At 39.2% G+C, this 26,926-nt stretch overlaps 2 protein-coding genes across 2 annotated transcripts in view; one reads left to right on the forward strand and one right to left on the reverse strand.

Moving 5' to 3' along the window:
- Positions 1-13,117, forward strand: part of GYS2 (glycogen synthase 2) — a 46,149-nt gene extending 33,032 nt beyond the window's left edge. Inside the window, exons 9-16 of the mRNA XM_082495987.1 lie at positions 3,126-3,185; positions 3,822-3,900; positions 4,568-4,681; positions 6,562-6,688; positions 8,471-8,566; positions 10,014-10,177; positions 11,368-11,448; positions 12,510-13,117. Of these exons, the coding sequence (XP_082352113.1) occupies positions 3,126-3,185; positions 3,822-3,900; positions 4,568-4,681; positions 6,562-6,688; positions 8,471-8,566; positions 10,014-10,177; positions 11,368-11,448; positions 12,510-12,731 (943 nt within the window). The 3' untranslated portion in view covers positions 12,732-13,117. The remainder of the gene's footprint in view (positions 1-3,125; positions 3,186-3,821; positions 3,901-4,567; positions 4,682-6,561; positions 6,689-8,470; positions 8,567-10,013; positions 10,178-11,367; positions 11,449-12,509) is intronic.
- A 3,906-nt stretch (positions 13,118-17,023) lies between these two features.
- On the reverse strand, positions 17,024-23,398 carry SPX (spexin hormone; the record flags this gene model as incomplete). Its single annotated transcript, XM_082481119.1, has 6 exons — positions 17,024-17,082; positions 19,339-19,425; positions 20,075-20,137; positions 22,193-22,250; positions 22,379-22,459; positions 23,393-23,398. 6 exons carry the CDS (start codon positions 23,396-23,398, stop codon positions 17,024-17,026), a joined length of 354 nt encoding a protein of 117 aa, XP_082337245.1.
- Positions 23,399-26,926: the final 3,528 nt, after the last annotated feature.

The following is a 26,926-nucleotide window of genomic DNA, read 5'->3' on the forward strand; positions in this document are numbered from 1 at the left end:
TAATGCTCTATTTTTGCTCTGCTAAAATCAAGGATTGTGTGTAACTAGAATGTGTTTGTGAGGATCACAGAGATGGGAATGATAAATAAGGGCAAATATCTATCTTTTTTTGTCCTAGCTTATTTTCAGTAAACTTGCCTTGCCATTCTTTGGAACAAGTTAGCAAATAGTACTTCTGTTGCAGTGACAAAATCAAAGGTTCTAGAAAATCCAGTGTTCTGGATGTCTTCTAACTGTTTCTAATACTCCTTTTGGACATGCCATTGAGCTTCCGTAAAATAAGGACCACCTGCTAAAGAAATTAAATACACACCCTTTTTTATTTAGAAATATAGAAATTTTACTGTCTAATCTAGCAGAATAACAATTAGTAACGATTGTGTGTAATTTTCTATGTAGCCTACAATAAGCAATAGCCGTACCCAAGCAGTGAAACTTACATTTATAAAGGGAAAATTGTCACAGCCCCTCTCAGTTTAACAGTTTTCTTTTACAACTTCCTGAACAAAAAAGCAAAGCAGGAGCAGACTTAACCTTCACCTCACTTTAACTGCTATGTGATTCTACATAGGAAAAGACACATGTTGTGAGGTACTTCTAAAATGAGAGTCATGGCCAAACTGAAGGTTCAAATTCATAAAGAAAATCAGTGGTAGGTTATCAAGGATGAATTTTGTTTAAAAAAGTGAAAAATGCCATTTCACTTAGCATATTTACAGATTAATTATCTAAGCAGGGAAGTGGAAATGTGCACCTTATCAGGTGGCAAGAGCGGTTAAAAGTCTGCTGCAGAAGTAAGGAAGCTGGTCTTAAAGCTAAGGGACTAAAACCCACAAGACCTAGCTTCTGCTTCTATGCCTGCGTCTCACTCTGTTTAACCTCTTTCTGATGCCAGTTCTATATTTATAAAATGATAGAAATCTAAACGACTTCGAGATCTGTACATAAAAGGCACTGTGTAAAAGGATACTATTTTTCTTGTTATCTCATTAACTGCCTCCAGCAGATGATCTCTGGCTCAGTTTCTGGATATCAGCAATCAAGTTGCAGTCTTTGATCAACAGATACTAAACCTGCACAAAAACAGTGACAGAAATAGTTTAACAAGGATCACTGAAATCATTTAGCTTTTGCCATATCTGGAAAAGGAGACAGATATGAGAAATCTATCTACTCTCTAGATTATCTATGCAGTCACCACACAGCAGCTTCTTGGGACTGAAACATTATACCTGGTTACCATTCTGGAAACAGGTACCACACACGTAGAGGCTGGACTTAATTGTCCAACTCTGGCTTCCTAAAAGTAATGCATCTAAGCTGCCTTCGCTGGAGTGGAGACTGATGGCTCCCTCCAAATGATGTTTCATCCTATACCACTTCAGAAAGAGACAAGTGAAGGGAGTCATCCTCTGAAATGGACTGTCACCCTCTGCAGATGTGTGGATAATCTGCACAACTAGCTTAAACTGTAGATGGCTAAATCTGGGTAACATAGCCGGAGATTTTAATGAGAACTCTGTATGCAAGAACTACAGGAAAATAATGCGAGTGCAGTGGGAAACAGCCATGCTTGCAACAAGTGCTTTTGGCCTCTACTTTGTCTTTGATATAAAGTATGTAATGTTTGAATATAATAAAACAGGTACATATTAAATAAATAATACAAGGATATTAGGAAAGTTTAAATTAAAAGAGATATGCAAAGGTTTTTCTCTGTTGTATCTCTACTACATGGTTATTTCTCTACTACTCAGTAATGCAGGCACAATAGTAACAGGAAAGGTAAACCTTTATTATTATGCAAAAAATACTGTTTCAAGCTATTCTTCCCAATGTGCTCTGTGAAAAGCAAAAGACCTTCTGCATCACCATAGGCAGCATTATCATGATCTGGAACTCCTGTATAAAACCACCTGATATCAATATTACATAATAGTATTAGATGATTTTAAGGGTGCCACAGAAATTAAATACAAGAAGAGACTGGCACTTGTAAAGGAATAGGCAATGGCTGATCTGGGATATAAAATCCCTTGTTTCCTCTGCTTCTGAAAAAGCAGTCTATCCTATCTGGGTTAAGTTTTGGATATTGTTCATGGCATGAAATTATAGTCATGCAGGGACTAGCTTGCTGGGATTTGGATCAACTTGGTTTAACATTTAGCTGCTTTACAACTCATCCAAAATTAACTCATCTGCTATTATGTCTATGTGAGTTGGGAGAGAGCAACTAACAGGTATGTGGATTCTCAGCTTTGTAAAGTTTAGGATTTCACTTAACATGTTTTGTCTTACCCCACGGTGTAATTCTTAGAAATCAGAAAGGCAGAAAAAGTTTGATGAAGTGGGTGGTTTACTGAAATTGAGAGTGCATTTGCTATTTTGACAACAGCACTTCCAACTATGCTTTCAAGTTATTTCAACTAGGGGCAAGATTATATAGATGGCTCTTTGCATTTATAAGAGTTGCTTACTGGAGTTCTTTCTTAGCTAAAATTTAACATGTGTCTGGCACAGGCTTTATTATTAGCTTAAAACATGGCATGAGCTTTCCAGGAATTTTTTTGGTTTGCAAACTAATTTATGGCAAACTACCTTTTAGTCTAACACTTGTTTTCAAAAGTCTTTGAATTAAGACATAGGGCAGAAAATGAAGGGAGAAGCTTGCTTTAAAATCCCTATTTGTTTAACTCTTTTAACTTACATCTTTCTACTAGGTCAAGTTCAATTGGAGACCTCTCAGTCTTGATTAGTGTCCAATGTTAATGATCGTGTTTCTCTACACAGAGTCATATATATGCTCTCTTTTTCATAGCTGAGATGAAAGTGTGGTCTACTGATCAGAGCAAAATATTAGAAGTAATCACTAGTGAGGTCTGCTGCTGGCTTTCACAGTGCATTCATCTTTGCATGAAGGTCAAATCCTCAGTTGTGTTGAAATGCATCGGTGTGGCTGCTGGTGGATAAAAGAGCTTTGAGAACCAGACCTCTGTCTGCTGCTGCATTCCTGATTCCATCAGTATACACGAAAGCAAAATTTAATTTCCAACAGCAGGGATCTCTTTTATTCTGTCTTTGTCCTGGATTCTCCTGTTTTATACATATATTTATTTTTTTCCTAGGGACACTGCACAGTCTGTGAAAGAAAAGTTTGGAAAGAAACTCTACAATGCCCTGCTAAAGTGAGTGTATAGGTTACTTTGCTCTGCCTTGCAAAGCCACGTGTTCAGCTGTGGTGTTTCTGTGCTTCTGCTTTTTGTGTAAGATTTTCACATCCATAGGAAGGGCATAGGAGAAGAATGTGGGATCCTCTGTTCCATATACAGGCTACTTGTTCAATAGGCAGATCACAGAGAAAAAATTTAAAGGTGCTAGCACCCCATTGTAGAAAGAGTTCGGGGGATGGGGGATGTCTAAGTAAAAAGGCTTACTCACTGTCGACAATCAGCTACCTCAGCTTAGAAAAGCACCAGAGACACAGTAATATGTATTAGTGGCTTAGTCATATCCTTTCAAAAGACAGTTGGAAGTGAATGACCCAAATCACAGATGAGCTGACTGGAACTTCAGCAAAAACAATGTGTGTCTGAAAAACAGAAAAAAAGAGAATTGTTTAGCTTTTTTGTAAACTAATTGGAAGGTCAGCAAGTGTATGGGAGAACAAAATGTAGGGAATACAGAAGGGCCATGAAAACAAAGGAAAGATTCATGTTGATGTCAGCAGACTTCAGATCAGACCTTGTTTGCTGTTTCTTCATTTTCTTTATAAAACTGATAATAAGTCATTTGGTAAAATAGGCTTTGTGTTGCATCTGCAGAGGAGAAATTCCAGACTTGAACAAGATTCTTGACCGAGATGATATAACCATTATGAAAAGAGCCATCTTTTCAACACAGGTCAGAAAACGTATTATTTACACAAATGTCTAGTATAAATGATAAACATGACTATGTACAAGGATTATGTATGACATACAGTGATAAGCATGCATTGAAAAAAAAGTTTCAGCAAATATACTTCTCAGCAGTAACATTTAAAGATCAGCTGTGATTGTTTTTAATGAGAGTATGATCCAAACTAGTTCTTTTGGGGAATCCATGGATATTTCCCCAGTCACATGCAGGACCCAAAAAGTCCTAATTCTTTTTTTCTGCACTAAGTGTGAACTTCGCATTGTTCCTGAAGCCTGGATTCTTCCATTTTTATTAAATATGTAAAATCAGTTAAATATGTAAAATCAGCCTCTTAAAGAGGCACAACATATTGACTAAAAGCCTTTAAAATTAAATGGTAGGCCTCTCTAAAAGTTAGTAAAAATACATTTATTTTGAGGTAAATGAACCAAGTCCTGTGACAGATTTTATGGTCTCATTTGTGGCCTTAGTTATATAGAAGACAACATTACATGAGCATAACTTTCCTTTCTTACCTTAAAATGAAAGGGTAAAAACCTATCCACATCAATGACAAAATCTCCCACTGTCTTCCACTAACCTAAGAAAATGGTAACAGGACTCTGCCAACAGTTTTCTCTTGCTTATTGATTGCCTTTTTTCTCTTTAGCGACACAGTCTGCCTCCAGTGACCACCCACAACATGATTGATGATGGCAATGATCCAATCCTCAATACCATCCGACGCATTGGCCTTTTCAATAACCGGACAGACAGAGTAAAGGTACATTCTGTCATTTTCATTTAAACGTAAAATGGAATTTCTTTAAACATCTCAGTCTGGATCATTAGCATGGGGAGTGCAGTCAAATTCTTGATGGGCAGTGTTATACTAATAGAGTACTTCTTCCCTCTTCCTCCTTTTCCAGGAATAACAGCTAGTCACTTCACAGATATCCTCAGTTGCTGTTTAACCAAGTTAATTTCAAGTTAGAAATCTGATGTTAGGGAATTCCTTTCATTGCTGCCTCCTGTACTGAATGAGGCACTACTACTCTGAAATTCGGGAAGTGCCACAGGTCGTTTGCACCCAGGTGTAAAACTGTAATAGAGTCATTTCCTTAAAACTGGAGGTCCAGAGTTTGAGCACAGATGTTTCTGGAGTATTGGTTCCTCTCTTAAGAACAGCACCCTGACACTCAGCATTTGCTGTAGAAGGTAACCAGGGCTTTGATCCCGAGCAGAAATACTTCTTGTTCATGCTGTGCTCGTGTTTACATCAACTGTTGAAGCTAAATGTATGTAAATAATTCCTTTCCTTACTTCCATGTCTATCTTGCCAGACCACAGAAATTATCAGCTCCCACTCACAAGTCTCCCAAACCTTTTTTTGGTCTGGCAATCTTTGGCATTCTCTCTGTTAACTATGACTATCTCATCATCTCATCTATCTATTCAAAGTAGAACCTAAAATTGCAAATACTTCCTCTTCCAAACCTTCTTTTTAAAGTCAGATCCATAGTATCTCTGACAATGACATATCACTTGTTCTCAGTGTTTTGGCTTTTAAACCTGTGACAATAACTGAGTAAACATTCCCCTCAACTTCCTAGTTGCATCTTCCTGGCTTAACACATTCTCTGCTAAGCATGTGTCTCCAATGAGCTCTGAGAGCATAATGTGGTAATAATCATAGAATCATAGAATGGTTAGAGTTGGAAGGGACCCTAAAGATCATCTACTTCCAACCCCCCTGCCATGGGCAGGGACACCTCCCACTAGACCAGGTTGCTCAAAGCCCCATCCAGCCTGGCCTTGGACACTTCCAGGGATGAGACCTCCACAACTTCCCTGGGCAACCTGTTCCAGTGTCTCACCACCCTCATAGTGAGAAATTTCTTCCTAATACCTATTATAAATCTACCCTCTTCCAGTTTGAAGCCACTACCCCTCATCCTATATATTAGATGTAAGAAAAGTAGGGTGGAAGGATGCATTGTATATAAACGTGATAAAAAATTCCTCAGAACTAAGTCATTACAAAGCAGATAGCATATAACACCACAGACACCTCTTCCTGCTTCTCAGCAGACTTGATTGGCTAACTATATGTCAAGTTTGTACAAAATTGTCATTACCACTGGAAAATTACCTGCTGCATGAACTGGTGTAATACTTAATGAGCTGAATATCATGGACAAAAATTCTGTAAACTTCAAATGGAAAGGCAGTTTGAGAGATGTATGACATACACATGCAGACACAAGTGGCATGTGAAAAATAGCCTCAGCACTGCCAATGGAAGCCATTGGGATCAAATAGGCTTGCATAATGAGTTTACAGCCCATTTACTTGTTGAATACGTTCATGTGTTAATTTACTCAAGTGAGTAGCATTACTACATTATTAAGAAAGGATAAAAGCATATCCTTGATGTGGAATAATGGCTGCAGTGTTCATTATCAGTACTATTTCCAGGACAAGACTGCACCTAGGCAGGATTCATTTTAGTGTGGGAAGTGAATTAGATAACAGATGGGCAAAGGAGGTGTTGTCCAGATACCTAGGAAAGACCAGAGTGAGGAAATTGCTTAAGCTTATTGATAATTAAAATGTATTGATGGTGGTTTTCTTTCACCTCTAATGTAAGTTTTGAATATCCAGGTGATCGTACATCCAGAGTTTCTTTCTTCAACAAGCCCGTTGCTGCCCTTGGACTATGAGGAGTTTGTCAGAGGCTGCCACCTTGGTGTATTTCCATCATACTATGAACCCTGGGGTTACACTCCAGGTAGGCAATCTGTACACTTAACTAGTATCAAAAGATGAATACCCATTCTGTTGACGCAGAATAGCTTTGCAGCCAGTTTCTTCTGGAGTGCTGAAAAAACTCTTTTGGCTCTGTTTCCTCTGCAGTGCAAAGGTCTTACTGCTGGCAAAAATTTGGGGCCAGGTGGTATAAAATGGCATCTACTGACTGGCAACTACTCACATTTGTCCCTGCGCTGGACCCTTTCCCATACTAACATGTAATCTTTTGATTTTCTGTGGCTTTAGAACAAAAAATCAGTTTTTAAACTTAATTCTTAACTTGATTCAAGGATTTTATAAGAAGATTTAGAGTGTACATATGGAAAAAAGTAGGGCAAGAAATCTGATGCTACCAGTTGACATACTTCAGTGGATTTAATTCAAGATAACAATTAAGTTTCATAGAATTATGTACCACCATATCCAAGATACTTACCACAAATACATGCAGTGGTAGAGAATCTCACAGAATTAAATGGAAATTTCTAAAGGTACAGGGAACATGTAGTTTCTGACTTTAAAAAGTTGCCCCAGATTTACAAAAGGCACTCAACACTTGATGAAATCAGTGCAAACTACGAACTTGAATACCTATGAAGATCGAAGCCTAGGTGCGTGGGCTTTTTATGTCCTCCAAAATCCCTTCTATCATCTTGATACACATCCAAAAGTTGGGGCGCCCCTCTGAAGAGCATTTGTTGTAAGCAAATGAATCAGAATAGAAATTTTGCAAATTTAGTCATTCTCCAGAGCTATTTCCCTCCAAGTAAGAGATCTATTCAATTCCAAGTAAGACAACTGTTGTGCATTCTGGCAATTTCTCTTCCTGTTCTAATCTCAGCTAAGGTATAAAAAAAGTGTGACATCCAGGAATGATTTTGAAGTGAACATTAAAGTAAACCTGGGCAGAAAAGTTAGACTGGTACTTAGCAGTTTTGAGGATAGCTGTGATTTACACTACTTAAAAGGGTAGTTTCTCTTTCCATTACTAATGCAAAAGAAACAAAACGTGATTTTTTTAGGGTAGGTTTATAGCTCTGTTTTATGGACACCAGTTTTATTGTCATATTAATGAAGGCCATGTGGATGGCTTTCAGCATTGCAAAGACTGTTTATCTGCATGCTTAGTTTAGGCTTGAGTTCATTGGCAAAAACTCTTTAAGTAAACAGTTATCCTTACTCACAGCAATGATAGAAATAACTGCAAAAGATGCATGCATTTTCTAATTTTATAAAACTAGCTCCACAACTAATTTGAATGAAGTCCTGAGTTAGTGATGGGATTTGTTGTTTTTTTTTCTTGCTATAGGGATCAATTTACAAACAATGAATACCAAAATACAAAGTTTAACACGCTCCTGCACTTAAGAGATTCATTTTTGTTAATAGTTGTGAACAACTAATGAACATATATGTACAAAAAGCTTCAATTTAAAATCCAAACGAACAATCCAGACCATATATTGTAGTACACTGTTTCAGCACTGGACTCCCAGAAAGTTTTCAGTTTAGCTGCTGGGAAACACAAAGATGTTCATAAAAACAGTGTGAAATTTTCTCTTAAAAAAATTCTTTTTCTTTCTTTCTTTTTTCTTTTTCTCCAAATCCATAACAAAGCATAATAGTTTTCACTTGACATTTTCAGGGCAGCTCTAGTGTTATGGGACCTTCTGTCTGCCTGTTTCTTTTTATTTTTTCTCTCAAGGTGAAACCACTGAAATGATGTTTCCCTGAAATGCTTTTTGTCTGTTTCTTTTGGCAGCTGAATGTACTGTGATGGGCATTCCCAGTGTAACCACAAACCTTTCTGGATTCGGCTGTTTCATGCAGGAACATGTTGCTGACCCAGCGGCTTATGGTAAAAATTTTAACACCATATCAAAATTCCACCTCTGAGTTAAGAAAGCAAAAAGCACAGCCACAATTCCGTTACTCTTCAATTCGTGCTTTCACTAGTGCAATGGAGTTAACTGGAGGAATATATTCAGAGCTCTAAACATCTCATTATGTTGAACAAGCCATTCAAGCTTTCATATTTATCCAAACCCTTTCCAGGTTCTCTCCCTTTTGTCTGCCTTTAAGCTTTTGTCTGCTTCATGCTTCCAAGCTCAGTGCTCTTCATACCTTCTCTGGAGTCTCCCAGCACTTCCCTTTAATGCCTGTGAAAAATCTGCTTCTTTTGGTGTAGTCCAAGAAATATGTGCTGGGACCTGATGCCAGTGAAACTTTCGCCCACCAAGCAATAAATTATCATGTACACTAAAAAGTAAACCTGTGAAAATAAAAGGAACCTACTTACAAATAAGAATCTGCTCATAAAGGTTTAGAAATGGTTCATGATTGGAGTGTTGTAGGGAGGAGGGTAGCCAATTCCTGGTGTATCAAGACAATATTGACAATTTGTCCAAACTAGGGCCTCTTTCTAAGTACCGTGGCTTGTCTGCACAGTCAGGCAATGACAGCTCCATACTTGTACCAACTATGCCCTGATCTAGAGGCGGGGGTAGAGCCAGTTGCAAAATATAGCTACGCCTGCCTGGGTAGACATGTCTTTGAGAGCCTTCAGAAAGGTCACAGACGGAGAACACAGGTCATGTGCTCTTCTCTGCCAAAACACAGATGTGAGCATTGACATAACTTACTGTACGTTCCTAGGGGACACTGGGGCTTCAGTTAAGGTAGTTCTGCATCTGTTTTGTCCCCTAAGATAGCTGAAGTCTAGTACCCTCTTTTTCCCAACACCCTGGTGTAAGGAATGTGGCAAGAATAAAATATTGATCTTGACAAACTACATAAAGGCAAAGTTTACCTTGGCCCTCTTTCTGCCAGAATTGTATATGGAAACACTTGTGTTTCTACAGAAAACACAGCTTCTCTCCTACAGGCTGATTCTGACCATCCACACTTCTAAATTCTACTCCAAACTAGGAAAGCACTGGACTATTTTTTTAAGCAGTCAGTATTTTAAAAATTGTGGGAGATAACATGATATGTCTTTATCCAGAAACTCTTGAATCCTTTTGGACATACTTACACAACAACAAAGCCTCTGAATTTTGAATAATTTGCGGAATTTCAGCTTGAAAGGTAAAGAAAATTAAAATAAAAAATACATGTTTCTCTGCAGCTTTCCATTCCATTAGAAAAGTAACAAATGTTCCAGTTATAGCTGCCTTCTAACATTAAAAAGAACATATCATACATGTAATGTTTGTAAGACTGTGTGACAGAAGGCAGAATAAAAATGTAAGAGGTCAGATCCCATTTTCAGTTCCACTCATCTTCACCTTTTTTGTTTCCTTCAGGCATCTACATAGTTGACAGGAGGTTCCGCTCACCTGATGAATCATGCAACCAGCTGACTCAGTTCCTGTACGGATTTTGTCAGCAGTCCCGTCGCCAGAGGATCATTCAAAGAAACCGAACTGAGAGGCTCTCAGATCTGTTGGACTGGAGATACCTAGGCAGGGTGTGTGAAATTATGTAATAGAGGTGTTAAAAATTCCAGACACATAGGTCTAACTAGCAGTCTTCAGCATCACGCTACAATGCAAGGAGACATCCCTGTTCTGAAAAGCACCTCTCAAAAGTGCTGAAGGCAAAGCCTGCCTTTACACTTCAGTGTAATTCTTCCTTTCTCCACTGGTAAGGAGAGACATGACTTAACTCAATAGGTTAGAGCCAAAGACAGTTACACTGAGGTCTTTGTACTCCTCATGCTAAAGACAATGTAAAAAGCTTGTGTCTCTGACAACACTGGCAACCCTACACGAAGTGGGATTTATGCTCCAAAGTCATCTAGACTCTTTCAAAAGTCCTGCCTGTTCTTCCTAAAATGTTTCTGTGCCTTGTGGTTCCTCAACACTCCTAAACTACCTCTGTGCCTTAAAGGAAAAATAGTGTATTTAATTTGACGCAGAAAACACTGCAGTACCACCTACTAAGAAGACAGTAGCAAAGTAGTATTCTCAAGTCCACAGGAGCAAAGGGGATGCATATATATCAGTTTTGTAACTATTTTGGACCTTGTTCTGCCCTGATATCTGGGTGAGAACCTTTCCGTTTATATGGTTCCCAACACAGCATAAGACCCTGACACAACAAGCTATTTTTTTTCTGTGCAAGTGATGGAGACTCATCAATATAGTGGATCCATAAATATTTTTGCCAAATTCTTAAGTACCAGCTCTCAGTAAACTCATAAATGTTAATTCTCTGTAACTGTTACACATGCTTCCTATGCAAGGATGAGTCCAAAGTTTATGTGTATACACATGCACACTTAACGATGTAAATTTTCCTGGTTAAAAAAGAGCCAGTTCTCTCTTGAGAGACAAAGAATTTCTGTCACTCAATAAGAATTACACTGACTGAGACAAGTGCTGGGTTCTGTCTTGATACATCTCAAGTCTTACAGAAACCTTATTCAGCTTCTGTTCCAGAGTCTACTTCAGTGTGAATCTAACATGAATGGCTCACTACTTCACAGTAATATCTTCATTACAATCAGTGATATCAGTTGGATTGTCCTTAGCTGAAAATATGTTTAGTCTTTCTTCAGCATTGTCTTTTAGAAGATACTCATTTTATGTTCCTTTTTTACTTGCTTAAATCTACCCAAAACTTCTTGACTGTAAAGCCTTCTCTTTTATGTTGCAGTATTACATCCATGCCAGACACTTGGCTCTTAGCAGAACATTCCCAGATAAATTTGAGATGGAACCAAGTGCTCCACCAAAGGTAAAGTCTGCTTTTGGAGATGAGCTCCTTTGCATTTTAGCTACATTACAGAGAGAGAAAGAGTGTGTGTATGTGACAGAAAGAGAAGGGAGTTAGCAAGCTTTGTTTTAGCTGAAGGGAAGTAGGAACTCGGAGTTAAAAGCTCAAGTTATAGACCCAGTCAGGAGTTGTAATGGTACCAGATGCAAACACTAGGGGTACCAGGTGCAATACAGGAACAGTTCTTCAGATGATTTATAGTGACCTGGATGGGGCTATGACACTTTAGACCAGCTGAGGAACAGACCCTTGAAATTCCAATTAGAAGAGTGGCAACTTCTAATTTTGCTTCTCATAAATGCCTTGGAGATGTTCCGCACAAACCAAATAGAAGGGGAGCTGGGAAATGATGTTCTAGGGAAAGCAAGGCAAAGCATTGCCTTCATCTAAACATGGTATGTGAGGAGGAGGCTGTTGCTGGAACTACAAGGGCTCAGTTTAAAGGCACACCTTCTAACAGTTCTTGCATAGTGCATATTAGCACTAATTTGAGAAGGGAGGCTGCTCAGATCCAATGGAAGAACCATGTTATTTGAAACCAAGCCTCCAGAGAGCAACTCGTTTTTTTAAATAAGAAGGAGGAGGGAGGCTTAGGCCAAAACCCCTTGCTTGGTTCTGATTTTGCAGATATTGACATTATAACTAGAAAACTGCTTTAAAACTTCAGAATGAATTCTGAATTTCAATAAGCATATTCTGACTAGAGTACAGAAGGATTTCATGTTATGTTGATGGTTTTAAGGCTCAATAAAGATAGTCATATTGTGCAAAAAGCAGTACTGGAAGTGCAGCATACTGTTTATAGCACAGGCTAAAGTTCACTGCCATACAAGTATGTACTTAGTGGCAGAGAAGGACTGAGGGGATCTGGGTTCAAGGGAGTTAAATTTTAGAGTGCAGAGCAGGTCTAGCTTACATCCCACCATTGCTTTCCTTTGAAGTGTTGATAGCTTTAAATTGCTGTATACAATCAATTGAGGAACACTGTGATAATATATACAACTTGCTTCTCTCTCTGCCAGACGGAAGGTTTCAGGTACCCCAGGCCTTCATCAGTGCCACCATCACCTTCCGTCTCTCAGCATTCCAGCCCTCACCATAGCGAAGGTGAAGATGAAGATGAGGATGAAAGATATGATGAGGATGAGGAAGCCGAAAGGGATAGGCAAAACATCAAGTCTCCCTTTTCTCTTGGAGTATTGCCGCAAGGAAAAAAGAAGCAGCATGGAGAATACAGGAACTGAATTCTTTGCTCTCACCCTGGCAGGGTCTCTCCATCCATTCAACAGTTTCTTCTGTAGGCTTGGCAAGCTTTGTATTAAGGACAGTGTGATATAATTAGAGGAATCTTAAATGTTACTTGAGCTACGCTGTTGGAAAGCCTGGCATTATTTCACCTTGCAAGTAGTTTAAATGACAAATCTTCTGTGCCCCTTTGAGGTAGAAGAGATTTCTCAAACTTAATAAACATAGAGAATGCGACAATACCCTCAGGAGCTTATACAAACTGCAGATCATACCTTTGTCTACATAATCATCTATATTAATCATAGTCCATGCTGATAGCTCCATTATGGGTGTCCCAAATGTATTCCTGCTTCATTTATGTTCCACCTTTTCCCCTCCTAAACTAACATGAACTTTAAGACAGAGCTCAAAAAATTTAGAGAAAAAAGTATTACACTGGGGAAACCTTGGCAGGGTTGAAAAAGATACACTGAAAATGGTCTTTCTTTTTCCTTATGCTGTTTATTGTAAGCTTACATCATTTAAAACTTTTTTTTACAGCACATAGAAGTGTCTTGATCCAGGGGTAAAACATACTTCCTGTGGAACAATATAAAGTCTTATGCAGTGAGCATTTGAATTTGAGAGACAAATGAAGTCATCTTTCTGAAGTCATTTAGACCCACAATAAACAGCAGACCGTTTATTTTCTGATTCCTCTGGTATGTCTCTTTTATTGTTTTCATTTTGTCTTAGGTTCTAAGTTTGTTAACAAACTAATTTAGGAGAAAATTAATGTGACTTGGCTACAGAGAATGACATTTCCTTAAGTAACACCACCTCCTGCAGACAAGCTTACATGCCATAGAGCAATGTGACAACATTCAAAGATGAGTAACTCTTGTTCTTCCAATTGCCCCATTAATCCATGGTCTATTTAACTCCTTCTAGAAAAGACCTAATCGTAACAAATAATGCTAAAAGAAATCCAGGAACACATCTGCCCACAGAGATAATTTTGAAAAGTACCTGAAACTTAAAAGTGCTTGGGGAATAATTGAGGATCACAACAAGAACTAGACATTTTGTTTGCCTTACAGAAAGCTTTCAAAAGTATTTCCGTTCCTAGAGATGCAGAGAGGGCCTTAACATGCTCTTCAGAAGTAGATCTTGACATGAAGACATTAGGAAGGAGATTCATCTTTTATTTTAGAAGAATTTAATTAGAAAATTTAATTTAGAATTAATTTAGAAGAATTTAATTTAGAAGAATTTAATTTAGAAGAATTTAATTTAGAAGAATTTCCTACGTTGTTCAAGAAAAGACATTTCCAGGAATTGATTCAGCCTGTTCTTCAGCAGGTAGGACAATGTAACCTTTGGAAGTATTTACCTTCACTGTCAACCCCAAGGGGAGGCTAGATGTACAACTTTGATTAGACACCTACCTTTCAAACACTTAACCAACATTTGATGACGTGGTTCTTACTATAGGCCATATAGAATAAAAGTCATTAGGTGCCTATTTGTATTTTTGGCCACCTAACATCAGTTTTAAAATTGGACTTTCATTCTTAAGCTGAATTCGATACTTGAAAGAATAACTATTCTCAGAAGACAGGTTCAGGCTCTTATGACAAAAACTTAATTGGATTTTAAAAGTGTCACTACTTTTTAGCCATTTGAAAAGTAAGTAAAACAATGAGTAGTTATTTTTCATATGTGGCAATAAGTTAATGTTCTCTTAAGAAAATAGTTCAAGAAATCTGATATTATCGCTTATATTTCTGTTGTACTGAAGAAAAGCATTTCACCCCAAATTCTCTGACATCAAAATTGCCTTAGCATCATCTGAGAGTGATCCTGCACTTCCTTTGTTGCCTAAAAATGTCCTAGTCACCACAAGCTGGTGAACATCTGTTTATCATCATTCCAGACCCAGCTTCATTGCAGTGCTGAAAGATGTGATCACTACACACATACTGTAAATATTGCTAAATGATGGAGGCACAGCACAGACAATATGGGAGGTGGAAAGGTTTTGCTAGGGTTGCATTAAGACAGCTACACTTGTTCTTTCTGGAGAAGTCCCAGAGTAGAAAAATAAGCAATATCTATGATCCAGGTTGCAGGTTCTCTTAGATGCGTTTACAGTGTTTGAGCTCCTTGGGAAGAGCAGGGAGCTGGCGTGACATCTCGCACAAATCCAGCTGTGTTTGTTTCAGCACGCTCACATGCTTTGAGCACCTGCCCAGTGACAGAAAGTGCACAACTTTTGAGATAGGACTAATGTGAATACTATGCCCATTCTTCTCAGAAATGGTCCCAGTGGTCAAAGGGATCTCTGCCTCATGCTTTTAGGCTTATTTTAGTTCTGCCTTGAATGCTAGGACCAGCCATCAGTAGGAAGGCAATTTAACTACAGCAAAACATTTATCTCTTTTGAATTTGCAGTGTTAGAGGGAATGTCTTTTCATTCAGTCGAGACGTCAGATCACCTAACTTAAATGCCACACATTTCTAAGAGTTACTGACATCTGACAAGCTTGGTAGCAGCTATCTGGTACATAAATGATCATCTGCCAGATTGAAAATATTAGGATTTCACAAACAGCTCACCAATGAGGCAGAATGTTTATTCTATTTCATGATATTTGTAAAGAATTGTTTAAGCTAGTGAGCTTAGATCAGGAATACATAAAAAAAAATCAGTCAGCTGTGAATGTGATTAGTAGGTTTTTTAGCCCTGGGACATTTAGAGGCATATGAATTTCATGATACTACCAAATCAAGGGATGTATAAGACTTCTACTCTTTGTCTGAGCACTCTCTGATCATACTGTAAAATATGCTGAAAAATAACTCAGATGCACCTGGGGTATTCAGAGTATGCTTGAAACAAAGAGCAATTAAATTAATAAAAAGATGCTGGTGGATACCATTGGTCTTTAGATGAAGTTCATCGTGAATGCATTCTGTCATACAACATATACTGCTATTGAAAGATATATTAGTGCTTAAAAATGAACAAACAAGGACATTTTGATTCCTCCAGTTATGTTCCTCTGTGAAATTATACAGATTATGAACAATTACTGAAAGTGCCTATAGTCCCATGATAGAAATTAATTCCCCTGTTCCTTTGGCTGTATTTCTTTGTGTCGAGGAAAAGCAACATTATAGTTAGTGTCAGTTAAGAAAATTAGCAGTGTCATGAGAAAGATCAGAGGAAAGCAGCATTAAAAGATGAAGAGCACAACTAGGGTTAAAGGTCAAAAACATAAAACGTAGTTGCTTGGACACAAGAATCATGTAGCTACTTTTTAATTACATGAGAACTCCAGAGGACTTTCCAGTAAGACCACAAAACTACATAAATAGCATTAAATATATCCTTATCAGCATGGAATGATAATTAACTGATATATGTATAATTCCAGTTTTGCAACTCAAAAACCAGGCCGACAAAATAGCACAATAACGATGTAATTAATTGGAACTAGATGATCTTCAAGGTCCCTTCCAACCTAAAGCATTCTATGATTCGATGGGCCTGTTGTCGTGCGTGACACTAGATTTGCACCTAGTACACCACCACTACCTCCAGCAGTACTTCACCTCCTGACAACAGTAGTGACTGTATGCCATAGTCATTAATGAGGCCCTGATCCTGTAAGACCTATCCCCATACCATCTTTATGTGGTGGGACTTGCTCAGTAGGATTGCTCAGAGTATACGATCCCGTGTGTATGTAACTAGGGCAGCACTGAGGTCTAAGTAAGCGCTGTTGGCTGTTCTCTGTGGTGACAAATATCTGTGAAAAAAAAATCACCTGCTTTGCAGTCAAAGATGGCTGGATTGGTTGAATATCTCACTGACTTTATTGACCTTCAGCAAATTACAGGGCCAGCTGTGGAAGTGGTGAAGGAATCTACCTTTATCAGAAATAAAAAGCCTTCAATATACAGCTGGGTGGAAGGCAGTAAAAGGTTTACCGAATACTGTTGAAAAATTGCCTTTAATGAAGTAGTTATCAAAAAAGACAGTTTTAATCATCCTTTCAGGTAAGACGGTACAGTGAATTTTAAATTTTGGGCAGGACATGCAAAATGGTCTAAACAAGGCAGGAACTTTATAAATAATTTCCTTATCTAAACTGGTAACTTTTAATCAGTTTGCATTCAAAATGTTGCAATGAGTATATACGTCACCCTTTGGGAAATTTAGTGAGGATGGATGAAATACTGTTTACACAAGTCATGATTTCAGGGTATATACAATACAAACATTAAAGAAATTGGAAATATTTCACCAATTTGATAGATTATCTGTCAAGTAGCCAGGGTGATCACTGTTTTCTTCTTCAACTGTAAGACAAGACACAATGGGGAAAAATAAGCTGTAGATAAAGGAGAAAGTTCAGTCAGCCAAAGTTTTCATGAGATAGATGTGCGTCAGGCACAGGCCTAGTGTAATGTGACTGCTTAGCTAAGAGATGCAGGCATCTGTAGATACAACCATGTCTTCTCTCATTTTAAATGTAGGAATTTTTCTGTTTGCTGAAGAGCAAAGATACAAACCACGTCTAGAGGGATGTCTTAGTACAAGGCAGAAATTTTACATGCAGAAGAAAATAATTGCATTTGTTCTTTATTTGCACATTTCTCGCAGTCAAAAGGATTCTAAAATCACCTGAAAGCGGTCTTCTGAAAACGCAGGGCTTACCCAGGTTTGACTGTGTTGTTATTCCCTACCACAATGACGGCAATGTTATTCCATATAGTATTTTTCAAACAAGCTGCCAGTTCTGCTTAGCTCTCTCAGATATGTCACCGTCTTTCTTAGGGGGCTGTTGCTGTCCTCTGTCTCCTCTGGAATAGCAACAGCAGGCAGGAAAATACCACTAAAACTTATGAATCGTGAACTTCAGCGGATTTTCTCTTTTTGTTAGCACACAAATGACACTTTCACTAATTTATCTTTAGAACTTCTTATATATTTTGTCCAAAGCACTATGCTCGTTTTTAATCCTGCCTTTCTCTCTCAGTCAAAATGCCACTGAATTTTTTTGGTTAGCAGAGTTCTGCCAGGGCAGGGAAGAGAGACCTGAGCCCCAGCGCAACGTGACATACAGTGGGAGATTTTAGGAAGTGTAACAAGACAGGAGGGATTCCAGCATATCTACTCATACACCAGGTAAATTCTGCCAGGTGTTTCTGTCCTGGTTTTCATTTCAGGAAAGCTGCATACTTTAGATAACTAAGGAGAGGTGATGTCACAGAGGTGGCAAGGCAGTTATTTATCACATACTGTTGATGATGTCAAAGGCAATTAGGCAGTAAGAGGCCTGTCTTACCTTATCTATGTGAAAGGTACAAAACGACCTCATTTTTACTAGGGTTTTACGTCACATGTCCTAATTCAAGTAAAGCACATTTTCTTCCTGTCATGATGACAGAAATTAAAGTCTGAGTAAGGAACTCACAACCAGGACAATAAGAAACAAAGGTAGCTTCTAGCCACCTTCTGGTCCTCCCTGTCCTGAACCAAAGAGGGGAAGAGCGTAACTTTGACAAACTGCTGGGCTTTTATAAGCCCAGCACAGACTCTCCACAACATTGTAGGGTGTATCGTCCTTTTATAACCTCCTTGTCCCCAGCTCCATTTCCAAAAGATAGTCTATGTACCTGAAGAGGCAAAAGGTAGAATGACAGAGGACATGGAGAGCATAGATTTAGGGTCTCAGCCTGGTGAGCTGTATGTATGCATCAGACAATGAGGAGTTCAGCATAATGGCTTTGCAGGAAAGCTGGTCTAGGAAGGATAGCAGGGTGAGGGAGCTGGGGAGCATAAGGTAGGGGTCCTCATCTAAAGGGGCGCGATGTGCGTGAAGGAGATGAGGAAACACAAGTTATTTACACCCGACTCAGTAGCTGGGTTTTGCTGTGGGGTGTTGTGGAAGGGAGATGTGGGTTCTGAGGTTCTAAAGTGAGAAGTGGAAGCACGTAGCAGGTGATGAGGAAGCAGGTGGTGAGGAGACAGAGATGAGAGGGTTAGACAATATGTCTGGGAGGCTGGGAACACGTTAATTAGTTATGGGATTTTTCAGGATATTTCTGCCTCTAGATGTCATTGGGACCTGTTGTCAGCTGTGCCAACAACAGAGCTCTCCGGACCCAGATGTGAATCCCACAGCTCCTCTGCTGGGGCCTTTTAGGATTCTTTTAAGCCTTTCCACCAGGACATAAAAGGCAATGGAGGAATAAAAATTTCACAAGCAAACAACATTCTGCAGAGAAAGAAGCCCCAGTAGAGTTCAGAAAATTAAATTCAAAATAGCCATTCCCTTCAATCTAAACTAATAAAAATCTGAAAAGCAAATTAAGAGCAGAATATACAAAAGTTTACCTATTATCATTTATCTGATTCATGTTCTAATGTGTGTAAATGTACACCCTAATGCAATAACCTCTCTGTAAATGTACAGTCTAATATAATGCACTCTGTGGAATAATATCTCTTTTCAAACCACGCCTTTTAGATCAATTTACTAAATTGTTAGTAAATGAAATACTGATAAAGCCCTTTTATAAAAGTCAGGGTAATACAAAACATGCATTTACCTTCTCCTCGTGCTTTCTGTAGGGAACTAAGGAACAGCGCTGCAGCTTCAGAAAGAGATAAAGGATTTGTGTTTTGGCTGCGTGTTTCTAGAATTATAAAATCAGAGATGCATGGTTTGTTAATGTTTACTGGCATTTATTTATTTTGTTCTTTACTTCTTTATAACTAGAGTCCCAAAGAGAAAAAAAATATTGTTGTCTCCTTCACTCTATAGCATTCTCTGCTCAAAAGCAGCCTGATAAACATCTAACACAGAACAGACTAGTAATCTTTTAAAAAAGGGGGCTGTTTTAAAGTCCCTTAGAAGGTAAAACCAACATTTTCTTTTTTCATTTGTTTCTTACTTTGCCACAACATTTTGTTTCCTCCAGAAACGTTGTCTAGCATAGATTAACACTGTCTACTTCTGTCATTTGTCAGTTCAGCACAATTAATAACTTGATTTGATTTTTTTCAGTGGAAAAAGAAAGTCAAAGGTACTGATGATAATCCCACTTAACAGCCGGGTCAATCTGGAACGTCATTTATGTATGTGAAATCACACAGGCACACAAGAGAGGGAAGTCAGGCAGTCTTTATCGTTTGCTTTTTGGAACGAAGGAACTAACAAAAGGGAGTTCAATTGCTTCCTTGAATATAATTCCAGGAAAACAAGTCCCCTCCAGTTTCCACAGGTTTCTCCCATAATCTGAGGAAAGACTGACGTGTTACATACACGTGTGCACATGTACTTACCAAGCTGCATTCTGTCATACAGATCCTTTCGTTGGCTCTCATCTGAGATGAATCGACGTCCCTCTACAAAAGCAGTGGGGAAAGGGTGAAAACAACCTCCCTAAACTGTTGTAATTCCTACTTTACAATCCCTAAAGTAGTCTTTTTGAAATACAAAATTACAGCAATACCCCTACAAACATAAAATGGGAGGCATAAGTCCATCCTGGGGTATTCCCAATCAGCAATAGTTCATCCTGAATCAGAACACTCAAGACATACTTTATTCTATAGAACAGCTGTTTCAGCCGTTTTGATTCTTGTATTAACCTGCTGTAGGAACTGTATATAGAGAGGAATTTGCTGTCTTTTCCTCACTCTTTTCTCGACTGCTGTACGATCAACAGCCTTCAATCTCTTTGCTGGAGTGTAAAGTATTGCCTTTTAAAGGGATACTTCTAATTAAAAAAAAAATTTAAGTGCCCTAAAAAAATATAATCACACTACTTCCTATTCATCAGTAAGAATGATACACAAGTCAGTATAGAAGAAGCACAGTGCATTATTCAGTTGGAAGACTTAAGCAAAAGAAAAAAGGGCCAAATTATTTGCTTTTATGAATAGAAATAATTTTATTAATGGCACTAGAGCTTCTTCCAGTTACACTTACAGCCATTTGGAGCCTATATTTATTTTATGTTTTTATTATTCCTATTGTCTCCCTTTCGCATTTCTTTCAGGATTGTGAGTTTCATTTTTTTTTAATTTCAAGGAAGCTATTTTTCTTGCCCTCTTAATATCTACCTGACAGCTTTTAATTTTGAAACAACAATTCATAATAGATTATTCTTTTTTTAAATAATAGTTCTGTTAAATTTTGTGGGTTTGCATGAAAGGATAAAATCTCTCTTTGGCTCCAGATTTTATCTTTATATTTAATGCTTCTTTAACTCTGGACTAGCGATAGAAACTCAAAAGGTCATTTACACAACCTTAGCACCACAATATTGATAACACTGACATCCAGTTCTCCTTAGAAGAGGCTGCTTGTGGTCTTAATACCAACTCTAATGCAAGATGCTTGTAATAGGAATGTGTGCTCTCCTATTGCTTGAGAAAATGTTTTAATAAAGCCTGAGAGAGAATAAGGAATGATGATTATACCCAGCATGTCTTAAACCCCCTTTAAGATTATTTCAGACAAGGAAACTGCTTTTCCAATAAGTTTTACAGTCAAGCTTCAAACTCTACATTTTCAGTACTTTGTTTTGCTTTTCTTCTTCCAACAGTTGCTTTCTTCGATTTGATTTCTTTAAAAATGATACTGACAATGCCACTGTTTCAGAGACAAGATGAAATAACAATTAACACGGAATCACGGAATCACAGAATCACGGAGTTTTCAGATTTGGAAGGGACCTCTAGAGACCATCTAGTCCAACTCCCCTGCCAAAGCAGGATTGCCTGGAGCCACATTACTCAGGACTGCATCCAGGAACGTCTTGAAAATTTCCAGAGAAGGGGACTCCACAACCTCCCTGGGCAGCCTGTGCCAGTGCTCTGTCACCCTCACCGTAAAGAAGTTTTTCCGTGTATTTGAACGGAACATCCTATATTCCAACTTGTGCCCATTGCCCCCTGTCCTGTCCCTGGGAACCATTGAAAAGAGCCTGGCTCCATCCTCCTTCAGCCCACCCTTTAGATACTTGTACGCCATAATAAGGTCTCCCCTCAGCCTTCTCTTCTCCAGGCTAAAGAGTCCCAGCTCTCTCAGCCTTTCCTCATAATGGAGATGCTGCAAGCCCTTAATCATCTTAGTTGCCCTTCGCTGGACTCGCTCCAGCGGTTCCCTGTCCCTCTTGAACTGGGGAGCCCAAAATTGGACACAGTATTCCAGTTGTGGCCTCACCAGTGCAGAGTAGAGGGGGAGAATGACCTCCTTTGACCTACTGGCCACACTCTTCCCTATGCAGCCCAGGATTCCATTGGCTTTTTTGGCAACACATCCCTGCAGGCCTCAGAACTTCTACCTCCACAGCATTCTCAAGGATTTACTGCTTGTGTGGAGCCAAGCAGATTAGAAATAATCCAGTGGTAGAGAAAGTTATCTCCTCAAAACAGAAAGAGCTTGGGACTTACGTGCACCCTTCAAATAGAGCATAGCCTGAGGAGTCCAGTTTCTCCTTTGGAAATGAACCTTTAAGCCAAAAAAAGAGAAAAGAGATATCAGCGTTGCTTGCTGTTACTAACTAGTGCAAATACTTTAATGGCACCAACCTGTGAGATTCATGGATGCCGCACTTTCAGCCTGAGCAAGCTGTTTACCTGAGGTGCGCTCCAGCAGAAAGATACGAAGGACGCTGCCAAGAACAGTGCCATTGCAGATGCTGTCAGTTTACACAGTCCCTGAGCATAACAAAGAACCATGAGGTACAGGAAAAGCCTTTCAGGTCTGTAGATCCTCTCAAGTTCAAATCTAAATGTGAGGGTATTTCCAGTCCCTCCTTTCTCCCTGTCTTACTGCCAAAGCTCCTCTTGCTCAGTGGCTATTTCAGCTTCAATACACAGGGATCTGATGGGAGGATCAATGTTAAATCAAACTTCTTTTATTCTCTTTACTCATATTCATTATAAAGTTTCCATACTGGTGAGAACTGCCATCAAGGCAAGTACCTTTTGTGATCCTATTTATAAGGTCATTAGATCCTCCAGAAATGAGAATAATGACAAACTAAAGGGGAAATATGATACAAAGTATATCTTGATTTTACCAGACCTTGAATGATAGAGTTTAGACAACAAGCAAATGTAGGGGACTTGCCATTGCAAACCAACCAACCACCTAACCAACCAGGAGAGCGAATCACTGCTTCCTCAGGAAAAGAAAGTTTTTAAATTTAGCATCTTATTTGCATCAACCATGATTACACACATGTCATGAGAGAGGCTTGTTTGATTCTTGGAGTTTGTTTACTGATGCAGCACATGCAAATGAAAGCATTGAGCATGAATATTCTGTGAACAAGTTGCACCTCTGCTTGTTCGCACAGACCAGATTTTTATTCATGCATTGATAACAGTAATGGGCAACACAGAGCATTTAACATTATGATTCACAGTGGTATATTTCATCCTTGTTTTGAGACCACATTGTGCTATTAATTTTTTTTTAATGCAGTTGTTTCAAGCACACTGAATAGAACTATATGTATATTCCTCTCAGGTTATTTTTAAGTTAAAATTATGAAGCCTCCCTGCAGTTCCTAAATATTATACTCACATGAAAAAAAATAAATTGCAAACTAAATGTTTCCCACACACCAAAAGAGTCTCACTCACCTTCATACTTAGTTCAGTGGCAAATCTTCGGTCTTCTTTTCTTGGGATAATGTGTCACAAGATCTCCTACAGGTTTGGGGGTCCCTTTTTAAATCTTAGGAGTGAAGGTACCCTCCCCTTCTGTGGCAGGGCGGAGGAGTCTAAAGGGATCTCTTGTCAGCCCTGTAGATGGAGAAGTAGAAGGTCTGATAACTCCTGAGGGAGATCTGTAGTCTTGCAGGAAGTCAGAGAAATGATTGAAAGATGGATGCACTTGGAGATGCACCCCATTAGCCAGGTGAATACCTTCTGAATACATCAGCATCATCCCTGTGCGTTTGCAATACGTCACCTTGCTAGATGATCAATAACCACAGCCCAAAGCAGGTATTAATATGGATGACGAATGTTTACCTAAGATAATTTAATTATCAGGTTGCTATCCATCGTGGGAGCTGAGAAAGTTAGTAAATTACTCTCCAGTCATAATATGTCAACATCAAGAAGAAGGGGACTTACCCAGTTTTACTAGTTTGAGGCTATTCCTAGCGTACCTTTAGAGGATGCAGTTTCTTGTTTGATTCTCTAATGATCTCTTGCATCTAGTTTTCGTACACATAAATAAAAATACAAAGCTGAATAATAAAAAAAAAAAAAGAACCACCAAGAAACCCACCAATCCCTAATAGTCAGAAACACTTTTCTGTCTCGTGGATTGGTTGGAATAAAAGCCCAGATCGCAGCCTTGAATAGGTCAAGCATAGGAGCAGTAAACAGAAAAAAGGCAGGAAGCAGGAATCAGAGAAGCCATTTCCATAAGCTACTTCTAAGTTATCGTCGGACTCGTCACAGTCATGCATAGTGGGTTTGGTCCTCAGGCAAAGAGCTAATCATGCTTGATGCCTAGCCGTGTTGGTTCTGTAGCTAGGGGTTTTATCTCTCCTTCTTTTTTTCCATTGTGAAATGGGAAAGGGAAGCAGAAGAGGAAGCAAAGCAAACAGGGAGCTAGAAATTTGCTGATTAGAAGATTGGCCAATAGAATGTTTATTGCGATAGCCTCACAAACAGGATCAGCCTGTGGTGTTACAAACATACAGGTCGGCCCATATGTGTGACAATCACATGCTCACGTATGCAGAGCCTAAGTGAGGGGTACGCAGATAGGCACTGCTAAGGCTTGTTATGAACTTTTCCCTGATGTGTCTGTGGAGTCTGCTCTGAAGCACACAGTTAGTGAAGATGCAATTGCTCTCCCACTTTTGGGGGGATATTGCTCTGTTCTCTGCTCATGCCAGACGGAACTGTCCATCGAATGTACAGAAGTGCCGTTAGCTGCAGCTCATTCTGGTATAGATGCAAGAAATGAGAGGGAAGTTCAGGTTTTCACCTCGTGCAGATCTTGTGATGGCTGGGAGCTGCTATTGTACCTCTATCCTTTTAAAAAGGCCATGCCATGATGCACCCTAGCCAGGAGAAGGGATTCTACTTGCATCTACTTCAATGTGAAGTTTACATTTTCTGTGCTCTTTTCCTCTTACTCTGACAGATCAGAGACATTTCTCGATGATGTTTAACCCTTAGCATTAGAAGGGCACTATGCATTGCATCCAGGAGACATTTAACAAGCAGAGACTTTGAAAAGACAAAGCTACTCAACTTTTCTCTTCTGGAGGGACTTCAGAGCCTCTCTTTGTGCACAGACCACAGGGCCAGAATCAAAACACACAACCGAGTCTGTGAAAATTAACCCCCTACCTTTGGTATTGGTCAATGTAAAGTATATTCTCTTCACAATGGTTCTCCTTGTGGTAGAAAATAAAGAATGTGTTTGGCACTGAAAATAAGCCCTGGTTCTCCTGCCACCAAAATGGGACAATTTAGGACAAAATAAAATGTGAAGACAACCAGCTCAGCCCCTTCTGTTGGAACTGGGGAGAACAGAAAGAGAATAGGCATGGAGAAAGATTTATGTTGTTACCACACTGTAGAAAGACAACTTCAGATTTTCTTATCTTTTGACCACTTTGCAAAGCCTGAGCTGCTCTGAGTTAGTGTTGCTGGATTCTCAGTCTCTCTTCCAAACCTGGCTGTACTGCCAGAGTCCCGCTTGCCTCCTTGTAGAGACCAGGGCTTGTTTGAGGCTGCCTGCAGGGCAGCAGGGAGCTGAACTGGACAGGTCAAAATCTGAACTGGCTTATTGCAGGGTCAGGTGACCATTAGCTCAAGGGCAAATGCAGGGCCTTGACAGCATCCTCTTAAATTAGATGGTTTTAATGTTGTACCACCCCTATGCTTCAATGGCAGTAAGGTGTCTAAAAATGAAGAGTTTAGTTTCGACCAGTAGCAAGAGACAGGCTACCTTGCCCAAACACTATCTGGAGGACACACATGGGACTGCCAGCTGTGACACAGGGCCTGCAAGAGACCCAAGACTTGTGGAGAAGCAGCTGATGGGCAGGCAGGATCCTTAGGGCACCTAAAATGTCACTAGTTGCTTTTGACTATGAACTGAATAATTTCTAGAGAGTGGAGGGAAACAGGACTTCGAAGAGCACCCTCTGGTCACAGAGTGTAGAGCATTAAGAGATAAGGACTGAATTCCCTTCTGGAGATGTCTGTGTCTCTTCATTGGCTTCAGACAGCATTTTACACAGACAACATTAGGTGAAATGAACCCAATCCTAAATTGAATTTCCATGATGTTTGGTCTTTTTCAAAAGGTTTTTATTTTTCCCTTAAATTCTCCGTGCCTTTGTGACTTAGGGCCTTAAATCCATTTATTTTTACTATGACAAGCGATTCTTAGTCTCTTTGGTGTTTCAAAACAAAAAAAAATTCAAAACCACCTCCCTGAAAATCTGTAAGAAATCTGCATGCAGAACAAAGAACTCCAGGTTTGTCAATTCTACTTTAGTGATTGAAATTTAAAAGATACTTCTTCTCCCGTCATAGCTCTTTCTTATCATGAGCCTATGAGAAGGTGGTCATCTCACTCTTCCCTGAAATCTAACCGCTTCTAACATGGCACTATGGGACATCATTTATTTGCAAACAGCAACAGGAGGCAATATGTTGGGACGGAAACGCACGTACTGAGAGTGCTTGCATTCACAAAAAAAAGCTGTGCATGCGTACGGGCGTATGTAAGCTTGTACTCTTGAAAAATGATGTAGCCTATAATTGGGTTATGGATCATAACACACTAAAAAACTACAGCACTTCAGGATGATGAGCTGTACATGAAACTCTCATTGTCAATCCTGCCATTTATCAGCTGATACACATAAATGAGGAAGTGGCTCTGGCATGTAATCAATACCCTAAGTGAGGGAAGTAGAGTGCAGCTTGCTGTAGCAGCAGGACCCCTTATTAGAAAGAACATAACCTATTCTTGTTCTTAAAGATGATCTAAAGGGCAGAGACTGCTTATCCTGACACTGTAAATGATAAAAAGCCAATTCCTGGGATCAAAGTTCAGCGCTGAGGTGGGCGAAAAGGTTCTCGTGTGGTGGAGTTTTACCTAGTGGGGTCAAACATACGTCACTGACTTGCGTC

The sequence above is a fragment of the Vanellus vanellus genome (assembly GCF_965231255.1).
Source record: "Vanellus vanellus genome assembly, chromosome: 1".
Classification (NCBI taxonomy): domain Eukaryota; kingdom Metazoa; phylum Chordata; class Aves; order Charadriiformes; family Charadriidae; genus Vanellus; species Vanellus vanellus.